Source organism: Phoenix dactylifera, chromosome 4 (genome assembly GCF_051530095.1).
Source record: "Phoenix dactylifera cultivar Ajwa chromosome 4, Ajwa_hap1_PhDact_Kaust_v1.1, whole genome shotgun sequence".
NCBI lineage: Eukaryota > Viridiplantae > Streptophyta > Magnoliopsida > Arecales > Arecaceae > Phoenix > Phoenix dactylifera.
In genome coordinates, this window is record NC_143193.1 from 4,213,311 (window position 1) to 4,225,925 (window position 12,615).

Here is a 12,615-nt window from a genome sequence, read left to right on the forward strand (position 1 = left end):
ACATCCATATCCTAGATATAAAGTCCATTTACAAACATGCACATCATATACGCATGCATTCAGATTATTCATACCCAATGGTCTTACCTAGATCATTGGATGGTTGATGTGGCTTGAATTGCTAGTGTCAGTATGAAATACTTGAATTATATCTACTAATTTATTAGGGCCCGTTTGGTTTTGTTTTTATCTCTTTACAAATTAGCGAAATACTACACAGATTGATGCAGAAGATAGCATTTGCATGGAGCTTGTGTTAGTCCTTCCTTCTATTTTCCCACTTTATCAGAACAATAAAACTTTGCTACCAAATGCTCTGGCATTGCAAGCAATTTAAAAGAACAAATAGATAAATAGATTTTTCATTATATCAGTCTAGTTCATTATTATTCTTTGGTTTTTGAAAAATATATAAAGAAAACAAAAGCAATACCAAATGGTTGCACCTCCCTCGAAGAATCAATTTGACTGCTTGGAAGTCATCTCTCCTTTACTCCTGCCATATATAGGATTCCAATATAAATAGCTGAATTAAAGAACAACAAACGGACTGTAGAGATTCCTGCAGAGTAAGGTGCCAAGGTTGAGGCCTTCAAGGTTGTTTACTACTGAGACGGCAAAACTATTTATTGCTTCTATGTCTACATGTTTCAAGAATTAACATATTTCCATCCAAACACAATTTAGCTTTGGAAGTAGATATGCAGCAATAAACATATCTCAGAATTCTTTGTTCTGACTGATACTTGACAATTGTTCAACACTTGGGAGCAAATATCCACCCTGTGCACCATAATTTAATTTCACTACATATAGTTCCAATTTTTATCTTATATTCAGTCTCTGTGGCTTATAGAATTTTTTTAGAAAAAAATATTACATGCACTTCAAATGAATCAACTCTTCATCCTTCTACCAATAAATATCCTAAATGTCAGGTAAATATTGTTGCTTGCCTGCCTCATTAGCTACGAAGCTATTCAAATATAATAATTCAAGAATGTAACCATACAAAATTGTTAAATGAAGAACGAAACTCATAAATCCTGCATACATAAAGATGGAACGTGGTCGTCAGAAGATGCAGATAGGAATCACTAAGCAATTGGTTTGGAGACCACCAGTATACTAGTCAATCCTTCGACAATCAACCAGATGATCCCTTCTCTTGTAGACTACCAAGAACTCAGCGATGTAAGCTCGGAAAAGCCTCCGCCATGATCAAAAGAACGAGCGAAGTCCAACCAGTAAATGGTCGTGCACCTTTACCTTTTCCCTTATTCTTTTGGTCATACTGCTCCCACAAAAATCCACTCTCATAGTAGTTCCGCACAATATTTCTGTCATGAAAAAACAAACAGCAAAGGAAAGGCATCATATCAGCCATTCCCAACTGGGAAGGTACTGGTTTGGGGTTAGCAAACAAGGTAGTAAATACCGCATCAAGTTTGATCTTAGCTCCTGATATAATGTTTCTGCCCTGGTTTTGTATGGCCCATCCACTGCAGAATGATGGCACTAGAACAGCTACACATCTGTACATTGATTAAAGAAAACTTTGAATACGCAGCTTGACTCTCAAGTTCTTACCTTGCGAGTAATGGTGGAGTGCTGAAAGAATCATATAGTTGATGTTTATCCAAATGGGGCCTCTCCAATAAGGTGGGTCATGCTCTGTATTCCGTTTCATATACAATGAGCTACATCAAAAAACACAAAGCTCAGCAACTAGTATATTCAAAAGAAAGCTCACTTCAATCAGATCGCTCACTTCAATCAGATCAAATGAAATGCCAAATGCTTGATAGAGTGATTATAGCATCACAAATTAATGGAAGTAGATTCACAGTTTTTGGCTTGTACAAGGACGACAGAATAAAGGCAGAGGGGATTGAAACTAACATAAACCAAGCAATGGAAATCATTGCTCATGTCAGAGAACGTAAAAGACTTCAGAATGGAGCAACTGTTAATGCTCTAGTATTATGCTTCAGCAACACTGGGTTATCACTCACCTTACAAACCAGTTGCTTTACATTTTTAAGAAAAGAAGCAGGGGAACCCATGAAACTTGATAAGGGTACCCCCCAACTCCACTACAAGAAAAAAAATGTTTATTATTTTATCATTCCTATATTTTCCGTTTACAAGCTTATGTACTCAAATGTATGAATTTATTTGGAGCCGACAAATCCATTCCTTTTGTTACTAGTTTAACACACTCCTGTTACATAGCACTTATTTTTCCATTTGGCTGTCATTAGCTAGGTATCAAAAAAAAATATTGCAAGTTAGATCATATTTGGTTCATGTTTTTGGCTAAAAGCTATTGGCATGTTATCTGATTTCAAAAAAGCAATCAGACAACAAGTGACTGGCATGAAAGATATATGCATACTTCCTGGCAGATAAGATTCTGAATACAACTATTTAAAACATAGTCAATAACATTGATTTCAGGAATATAGCAATGCACATTTTAGGAGTTCAACCAGTCCGCAATTCCGTTACTTCGGTTTAAGCATTTAAATAAACAATACAACAGGCCCCAATAAAATCAAACATATCCCACTTCAAGGAAAATGCAAGAAGCAACTTTTATTCTATTGGACAGAAATTAGGAGAAAAAGGTATATGAGGTTGAGGTTGGTAAAATATAATCTCCTAGCCAATAAGGAATAAACATCAAAAGTAGTGATGAGGCTTCTTCTTTTTGGCTAACTTGGAAACATATAAGATCATAACTATCTTGACTGACGTGAAACTACCACAGCTTTTCATTTTCACTGTTCTGAAAAAATTGCAGACAGTGTGAACAAGAAGAATGTCGGCATCAGATTAAAAAGTAAAGGTATATATGTTGAATGAACCAGAGGGCTTCATCTCTACAAATAACTTTTTGGATCTTAAGCATTACAAGTTGCATCTGCTGATTATCACATAAAGCAAATGCTAGAATAACAAAACAAATCCTAAATGAGCTTGCTTGAGAAACTGAACAAGAATAATATGAAATTAAACGAGCAATTATAGTTTAATTACACTAGAAGTTCTAAGTCACCTTGTTTTAGAAAGTGAACGCAGACCATAGTCTGTCCACAAAGTTGAGCGGTTAGAAATAAGCTCCAATTGTTTTTCTAGGATCCATGATGTCTGAACAATGTAATGTAGTTGTAAATACTCCTCTATAAAAGTCGAGAAATCACTCAAAGGTAAAAAAGATGTTTAAGTTAAAAATGGAGCCCTATGGAATAAACCAGTAACTTACAGGTGGAATAATCCCCATCATGAAAGGGAAAAGGCTGACATAACCAACATGGGGAACTAACGCCAGCTGGGGTCTTTCTAATGTCTCACGAACAAGCTCGCGTTTCACAGTATCTGCACTTGTCACTTCATGCCATCTCAAACGAACCTAAAATTAGGCATAAAAACATACAGGCATATAAAAACAACCTTAATAATAAAAAAAAATAAGCATTTCTTTGGAAAAATTGATATCTTACATTGATACATTAGAAACTGGTATACAACTCATACTTCCATAATTAAGAAAAGTAACATTTAAAGAATCAATTAGACAAAGCAGATGAGAACAAATTGGGATGATAAAGTAAGGTCAAAAATAGCGCAAATCAAAGGCAAAATAACAGAGTTGAATGAGATGGACTCAACAAGAACAACAAAGACCAGATATGGCTTCAATGAAGGACCTAGGATTTAGGTTGAAGAACCTTGAAAAAGGGTCATATCGAAGAACTGTCTGGAGGTTGTGTTGAAGCATTTAACGAGCCATGCTAGGCAGAGTACAGACCACATTTTAAAAAAATGATCATTTATATCAGAATTAAGCCAGGGAGAACCATCTGATACATGTAACATGGTACATATAAATAATATCTACTGAGAATTGAATATTAAGATCCAGATAATTTGCATAACTTCTAAAGTTTTACCATAAATTTTCTTGGGTATGAGGAACCCTAGTAGAGCTGTGTGAACCTTCTTAAATTAATTATTTTGGCAAGCCAACACAGGGCCAACTTCGAGAGGTTCACCCTTGAGACTTGCTTGTTAAAGTTAAATTGATGGCCTATCTGTGCCTATTGAATGCTGATCTCCATCCATGCATGCATGTTTGCATGTGGGGTGCCCATGCATCATGAAATTCCCGTTCTCTGTTAAGCCTGGGGACACTTTTTCTGATTCACATCAAAGTACAATTATAGAAGTTTGCACCAAGGAGTATGACAACTCTAGCAGGGGGTCCAATTAAGCAAAGTGCAGTTCTGACTTGTTGTATCGCAGACAAAAAAAATTATGCTTATCTGTCTTGCTGTCCTAGCTCTCAAAAATTTTTCCTCCTAAACTTCCCAGGCACTTCTTTTCTTTTCCTGCCATAGAGTTCTAAACTTTATTTTTGGGGATAATATTTTCTAAATTTGCTATGATGGACATACTAGATTATTTTACAGGCTTTAGTTATACAGACCTGGCTAGCTTTTGTTGCACAGAATAAAAAGAAAATTTACTTTTTTAAGCTCCTAGCTATTTTATCATGTAATGAGGGTAGGTACTTTATTTCATCAAATAATGAAGAAAGTTAGTTGTTTGACTTTCCTCATTTATCATGTAATTAGCTGTAGATCATGATGTCCACAAAGTTTTGCAGTCGTTTAGAGACCTGTGAAGTCACAATGGGTCATGGGGTTTGCATCAGTTTTTAATGGATAAAATTTCTCAAGGAATTGAATTCTGGATGAACCCTGAGCGTCCTGCATTATTTGGTGGAAGAAATTAATTTAAGATAATTTTCAAGTGGAAGATAACATTAGTGGATACAGATAAAATTCTTTGCCTTAAATGCACTTTCTTGAGATTAGGAGCATCATGGGATTCAATATACTCTGGAGTCTGTCAACATTTGCCATCATAATTTCTCTAAATCAAAATTCATCTAGAGTGGTGTATGTCATCGTAGACCACCACAGAATCCACAATTAGACACTCCCATTGCAATAAACTGAAATATCATCATGAAGTTTCTAGTTGCAGCTTTTAGAGATTGGTGGAGAGTTGGAATCTTCCAACAATGACTGGTTTGACCATAAATTTTGATGCGAGGGAGAATTTCTTTTTAGAGATTGATCAAGGATGTAAGAATTAAAATTAAGGGCAGCCAAAAGCACGACGCTCCTGGAGTTTAGGGACAGCCGGATGCACGCAGCTTACCCCTACACGTAAGAATTGAAATTATTTTGCAAAATGTTATTATTCTTATATATTTATGTTAATTGGGAATTTTGGAAAAGAAACATGTATATCATAAGACCCTAACAAACATATCTTTTTATGTTTTCTTTTTGATATTTTAAAATTTTCAAATTAAATGTGTAAATAATGTCATGACTTGGTTTCTCATGTACAGGCTGTTTGGCTAGCATATGACCAAGAACGAAATTCTTGAAAAATTTTGCCAACTTGGGGCAGATAGCCTTTATCTCTTGGCTGCTTAGTTCGCCTTCATTCCTTTTGACAAACCTTGTCTCCCTCTCATTTCAGCACATGTACTCTCTTTTTTTTCTTTTTCCCTCTCCTTCCATTATCCAACAAGATGAATCCATGGTCTTTCACCTTCATTCCTTTTGAAAAACCTTCTCTCCCTCTCATTTCAACACATTTACTCTTTTTTTTCTCTTTCCCTCTCCTTCCATTATCCAAACAAGATGAATCCATCGCCTTTCCTTCTCTTTCTCTCACCATTTATATGTCTCCATTCCCTTCTCCATCCACATCTTCCCCCTCTTTTATGGCAGCAGCAGCAACCTATATTATATTCTACACCCCCCCCCCCCCCCCCCCACCTCTTCCTCTTTTCTGGCAGCAGCAGAAGCCAGCTAAAAAATATCACATACCAAAATAACAAATACACCTAAAGCAACCACAACAAGCGTTACCTAAACTCTGGGGTGCCTATCTGTTCCAAAGTGTTGAACAGAACAGGAACACCTAAATATAATATGAATATTAAAGTAATAGAAATATAACATAACATGTTGACTATTGGATCAAATTGACTAATCAATTATACAAGGAAAAAGAAAAAACTTGGAAAATGTTACAATAACAAAAAAAGAAGAAAAGTCACTCCAAAAGAATATAAAACTTCAAGCTAATTCTAACACAAAAAATGTTAATGGTGCCATATTTAGCATGAAAACATCTTTTTGCAAAGATACTTTGAAAATCCTTTGGGTGCTATAGGGCACTCCTTTTTTTGATGCTAAGAAAGCTACTGTACCATATTATGTTCAAATATTCAAAAGTATTGCTACTCAGAATTCTTGTAAACTAAATTTTCCAATTAATGCTATTAGAAGCTGAACTTTATTTTTCTTGAGGGACCTTTAGAATTGTTGAGAAACAAAAATCAAAATGTTCAGTCTGATATACATTGTTGACCCTTTCCCTATTAGATTACGCTGTTGGGGTCTAGTGGTTGGTTAACATGGTACCAAAGTTCATTTGTTGGAGGTCACAAGTTTGAATCCCTTCAATGCTAATTATGTATTTAATAAACCTGGTTATTGTCTGTCCTCATTTGAATCATCGTTTTTGTTATCTTGACTCATTTAAGTCATTGCAATTCCTCCACATGCATGATCCAGGCTCTACATTGCTGACCCCTTCCCTATTAGCTTTTGATCTCTAGTGGCAGCTAATACAGACAAAATTTTCTTATTGATTCTAATTCAACAACATAAACACATTACATGCACATGAACACACAATAAAAAAAGAAAAGGAAAAAAGACAATCTTGATCAAGTTTAAGACATTCATGACTACCATATTCCTGTTTGATAGTATACAGCATAGATATTTTACCACAATAGTCCACTAAATAGTAACTAAGGAATTTTGAATTCCCATTTTAGGTGAAATGTAAGACAATGGTTTGCCGTACTGATATGTACCATCCTGTATCGAACATATCGGACCGTACAGAGACTGAAACAAGACTTGATATGGGGAGTGTACCGAGTCTCAATGTGGGGAGTGTACCCGAGTCTCAATATGGGGAGTGTACTAGCATGGTACCGGTAGGGGATCCGCTACCAAGCCGGGGAACCTTGTGTAGGACACATTTTTTTTTTTTTTTTTTTTTGTGGTGGTGGGGGGGGGGGGGGGGGGGGTAGATTTTGATAAGATGAGTGAACCTTGTACCAACAATTCTTATTACATGCAGGAAATAATTGAAAAGTGGTTGTTATTGCTCATGCTATGTTTCAGTTTGTTGTGTACTATATGTTTTAAACCATTTTTTGGTGTGTCAACATATATTTTTTATTCTTCTAAAAATGAATATATTTCAATTTGGAACTTGAACTTGTGCTTCACTAATAGAAAAATAAGTATAGAAAGTCGATGATAAGAATAACTAATATGCATGTCAGATCTGGCACAAGACTGTATGAAGAATAATGTTCATGAACATTTATCATTTTCTGTTGAATATTAGAAAATTGCAGACTAGTCATTTGAAGTTAATGTTCAGTTTTTTAAAAGGAACCTTCAATTGAATACACAAAATGTAATCGGTTATCTGATTAGTTTGAGAATGTAAAATTTGACAATTTGTTACTAGTCATAAGATAGAGGATTACCATGTCATGGTAATTCCAACAATAATATGTCATCCATTTAGCAGCAGCTACTTTGATTTGCGGGTTTGGCATCTTATATTGCAAGTCGATTAAAGTATATCATCAATGAGTGTTTTACATATTTCTCAGTATGATTTTTCTTAATCTTTTGATATATATTAAACCCACATACAAAATATCATATATTTGATGTGTATGCTAGCTTATTCTGCAAACTTCTTCACCACTTAAGCCCAAACTTCAGAACCAGACTAATCAGCAAATATTTCTTAAAGCGAAGTAATAATTACCAGAAGTTGTTGCAAATAGATTTTAGGGGGCCTGTTTGTCAAAGTATTCTGAAATGAAATCAGCGTACCTTCTCAGTGTGGTTCCCAAAATCAAAATAAGCTCCAGAAACCTCATCTAAATGCATCTGTAAAATATATAAAACATTCAATACAGCAGAAAAGTAAGAACAAAGTTAAGACCAGAGCATATAGAACTAAGAATTGCATGGGCCTTTAGTAGGCCCATCACCGTCAGAACCTTGAAAATTATCTTCCATGATGAGTAGATAACAGAACAGCACATATAATTACATAATATTGCCAAATCTTGCTAGAATTGAGGCAGAAAGGAGACGAAGCACAATGAAAATCTTGTTAGATTTGAGCAGAAAGGAAATAAAGCCCAATGAAACAAGTAAAAATTCTTCAAAAAGTGGGTATTGTAGTGACTATTCAAATGCATAAACTATGAAGTCCCTAAGCACAAAACTGTATGGCCTAGTAAAAGTCAAATGAGAGATGCTCATATGATCAAATTAATAAGAGATATCCTATTAAAGAAGTTTATATATTTACATCAAAGCCCATATTCTTCTATGATTGCAGTATTTATAGTAAGATAATATTTAATTCCTGAAGTCTAATTGATCAAATGTGAAGAAACTTGCATTGATAAAATAAGATTTAACACCGAGCTCTGGGCTGATCTCTAGGTTCTTTTTTAAAAAAAGAAAAGAAAAGAAAATATAAAGCCTAATTTTATGGGTTTTTGTCAATTGGTAGTATGTTAATCAGGTTTTAGGGTAAACAAGGGTTTTATATGACTCAAAAATTGGGTTTTGTTAATTGCCTAGGAACCTATGACTTTCTTAAAATGTTGTTTAAGACCTCAAATCCCATATTTTTATAAACCAATTCTTGATCCCTGGGTCACATCTCCTATCTTAGAACTCACCTTGTTCCTCTCCTCTTCCTTCATCCACCCCCTTATGTCTAACCATACCTCTCATCTTCCATATCCTCAAACTGCCCCATCTTACTTCCCCTCCTCTACTCATATTCTTTTCTCCTGTTTACTTATTATCTTTTTTTTTTCCAAACCTGCCAAGATTTTCTCCCATCCAAAACAAAATAAATTAAACAAGTCTTAGTCACACATCTCTGAAATCCTTTATACATAAAAATCATGTTTTAAGAAACATTGTTAATAAAACAACCAAAAAACCCCTAAGCTCCAAACAATAGTATAAAGCAATTCTTCCATGTTGGATGTCATTTATCATATCAGGTGGAACTCAATTTGCCTTATAGCAACATCCATAACCAAACAATACTCAAAATACCAGTGTAACACATTTAGTCATGGTTCTCCAAATTTAGCTATTTTTCTCATTTCAAATGCATTTTATTTCCTTCGTAGCATCACCAAGATGTGATTGGTATGGTGATAGGAGTTAACAAATTGTTATAGAACATACCACCGAGAAGACTGACAAAAAGTGGGAGACAAATTATTGATACTTGACAAAAAAAGAATCAAAAAACTTACCTGATTAAGGATCTCAATGTTTGAAAGCCGCTCAGACAACATGTAATAATCCTGCAGAGTGCCCATTCCAAGAGGCAATTTAGTATAAGAGAACAGTCCTGAATTTATCAAGTGAACATAGACACCATGATACCTTTCCTAAATCATTTTTCATTCCAGTAAACTTTGCAATTGAATGCATGCAATCTGCAGCAAGAAGCATCCAACATCTTAGGTCGAGGTGACGCTCTTCATCACCTGGGTGGGATGCACGCGGATAATCATCCAACCCAGATTGCAATGTCTGGAAGCAATCATTTATATTAACAATACTACAAGGTTATTAGTGATGAAATACAGTTGACATCTGCACATAAAGGATAATGTAACATGAAACATATAACTTTACAAGACAAAGAAACAAGTCATTTGGATTAAAAGCCTGTGAGGCCCCATGCGGGTGTTTGTTTAGTCCCACATTGATTATTCGTCGGAGAGATCTTGGATACTTATTCAGGACTAAGGAACCCAAATAATACCTTCTGGCTAACCTTTTTGGGTAAGGTTCTGGATTGTTGCAAATAGTATCAAAGCGAATCCAGCCCATGACCTATGTGGACTAAGGGATATTGCAGCACAGGCTCATTTGGGTTGAGCACAAACTAATCGTGGTATTTCTGTTTGGATTTGAATGGATTTAGACCTACAGCCTGGCAAGGGCGCCATAACTTAAACGGGGGGAGTATGTGAGGACCCGTGCAAGCGTGTGTTTAGTCTCACATTGGTTATTTGTCGGAGAGATCTTAGGTATTTATCCAGGACTAAGAAATCCAAATAATACCTTCCGGCTAGCCTATGCGGGTGAGGTCTTGGGTTGTTACAAACCCCTTTCCACAAAAGGCGAAATTAAAGTTCTTAATTTGGCTGAAAGCTTTACTGTTTGAATTAGACTCCAAAAAAGGTACGGATATTGCTTTCTAGTGTCAATTCAATGACAACAATGTTTCTCACTTTGCAAGATCTCTTTAAATGCTCAAGAAATTCACACATTTATACAAACCTGTGTTCAACAAATATTTGCTTATCTTTTAACCTATTCACAGTTTCAAAGTTATCACAAAAATATCAAGCCTGCGAGCAAGGTGAACATATGATTTATGATCTTCAAAATCTTAATGCCAGGATAGCAGATAGCATCCACAAAAATGATGGCACAAGATGGGTCCACTGGATATTTAATAGGGGAAAAGACAGAATGTAGAATAATAGTGATAAAAAGATATTAATGCAAGAAGAGAGTGGAATTTAACATATCCATGGATGGAAAATTGGCGAAGGTAAGAAAGAGTAAACCAGAATGATGATGCATTTACATGATTAGTTACTTAATTCTAAGGAAGATTATACAGACAATCTAGACAAGAAAAAAATTTTGAATACTTTTTTGACTCCTTTAAAGTTAATATTGAAGCTGTAAATTCTGCATAATTTATTAACTATAATCATACAAGTATAAAATCCAGGAGCAGGAATTAAAATTGTGCTCTAGAGCATATCCTTGTATGCAACAAGACCTTTGAGAGCTATTACACAGAATATAGAAAAGGCATACAACCCTTCTACTAGGATTAGAGTTGGGTAGATGAATTGAAGAGGCTTCTAGGTGTTATTCTATTGGCACATGCCATTGCCTGTTGAAACTTATAGGAAAATATTATTTAATAATAATGGTTTGCAGTGTTACGTGATTAAAATGTCAATCCATAAAGAGGAACCAAGAACATAACATAAGGTGATAGAAATACCAATTTTGAGGTGGAGTATTATAAAAATCGCAAGGCTAGGGAAAGGAGCAAGAATGCTAGAGGAAGGAAAATAGCTGCACTACCAAAAAGATGCAAGGAGACCCTTGTAAGAAACAGAGAGCTTATGCTAGAACTATTGATCACTATCACAATGAAGAGGAAGAAAACAGAGAGTATACTAGAAGACCAAACATTTAGTCCATCTTCATCCATGATGTTATATCCGGACCGTCTAAACACCCAGGGATACCTCCATCACAAGGACACAACACAAGTATGGGTGTGGAATCTGTGCTCGACACGCACTAACATCACTTAGACACGGCTTCATGAGAAGATCGTGGCGGGACAGGGGAAGATGAAGGGGTGGGAGGGGGGAGAGAGAGAGAGAGACAAGGTAGCCGTACCTAAGATGAGGCAAGTCATGGGACTCGGCCAAGCAAATGATGGTGCCTCGGCATGGGCTGAACAAACTGAGAGAGGAAGAGGTAGAGGCAACAAAGGCAGTTGGGAGTGTGACTTCTAAAGGTCTTGTCAGGCTCCTAGCATGTGCATCACATATTTATTACAATGATAGACAGACATTAGTGATTGTGTTGATTAGGCGGCTGTTGATGAAAAATTGATATTTAGTCCATGTTTTATATGTTATTTTAGAAAAGTACTTATTGATAAAAAAATATTATTGAGCCATTGTTTTGATGAGCATCTATTTTTTAGTCCTTGACCTGTGGAAGAAATAAGAATATGCATGCATAGAAAAAGAACAATTGTGTATGTGATAGCCATAAATATATGAAAAAAATGCATAAGTGTGGATTAAAAGTTAAAGTGTTAAACAAAGCATAAAAGTTTCCTAGAAAATCAGGTTATGTACGGCATGTCCAAGTATCAGCACCCATTTACGAATCCTTTTTAGTTATCCCTATCCCAAATTTTGGGGATAAGATAGGTCCCGACTCCTAGACAAAACCATAGTGACAAACCATAACCAAACCCATCTAACATAGGATTCATGTTCTGCCAAATCCTATAGAAGTGAACCTTGGCCACTGTGAATTTAGTGAATCATGATTTATTCAGCAAGACAAGATCAAATTCACACTTGTTTTCAAGATGCAAAAAAGAAAAGAGATCTCTAGCCATATGTTCATTATTTGGTGTCATGAAGTGCAAAATAAGGCATAAACACCATGATTAAATATCTGGTGAGACACATATTTTGGGGGCAATGGAAGAAGGAATCATCCAAATAGCCATGAAAAGGCATGTATATCTTTTGCTGGTGTCTAAAAAAATTGAAGACTAAGTCTTTACAAGTGCAGTTATGTCGACAAAAAAAGACTA

At 35.5% G+C, this 12,615-nt stretch overlaps 1 protein-coding gene across 4 annotated transcripts in view; it reads right to left on the reverse strand.

Moving 5' to 3' along the window:
- Positions 1-813: 813 nt before the first annotated feature.
- The window catches only part of LOC103706515 (mannosyl-oligosaccharide glucosidase GCS1-like), a 59,596-nt gene continuing 47,794 nt past the window's right edge, over positions 814-12,615 (reverse strand). For 2 of the 4 annotated variants that reach the window (XR_603984.6, XR_015977003.2), the window contains 8 exons: positions 9,618-9,767; positions 9,485-9,535; positions 8,025-8,081; positions 3,269-3,415; positions 3,062-3,185; positions 1,591-1,700; positions 1,439-1,502; positions 814-1,340 (listed from right to left, as the gene is read on the reverse strand). Coding sequence is in view for 2 of the 4 variants with exons in the window: in XM_008790643.5 (XP_008788865.2) it covers positions 1,187-1,340; positions 1,439-1,502; positions 1,591-1,700; positions 3,062-3,153; positions 3,269-3,415; positions 8,025-8,081; positions 9,485-9,535; positions 9,618-9,767 (825 nt within the window). In the remaining 2 variants the exon portion in view is untranslated. The remainder of the gene's footprint in view (positions 1,341-1,438; positions 1,503-1,590; positions 1,701-3,061; positions 3,186-3,268; positions 3,416-8,024; positions 8,082-9,484; positions 9,536-9,617; positions 9,768-12,615) is intronic. The other 2 variants (XM_008790643.5, XM_088719640.2) reach the window with 1 other exon arrangement.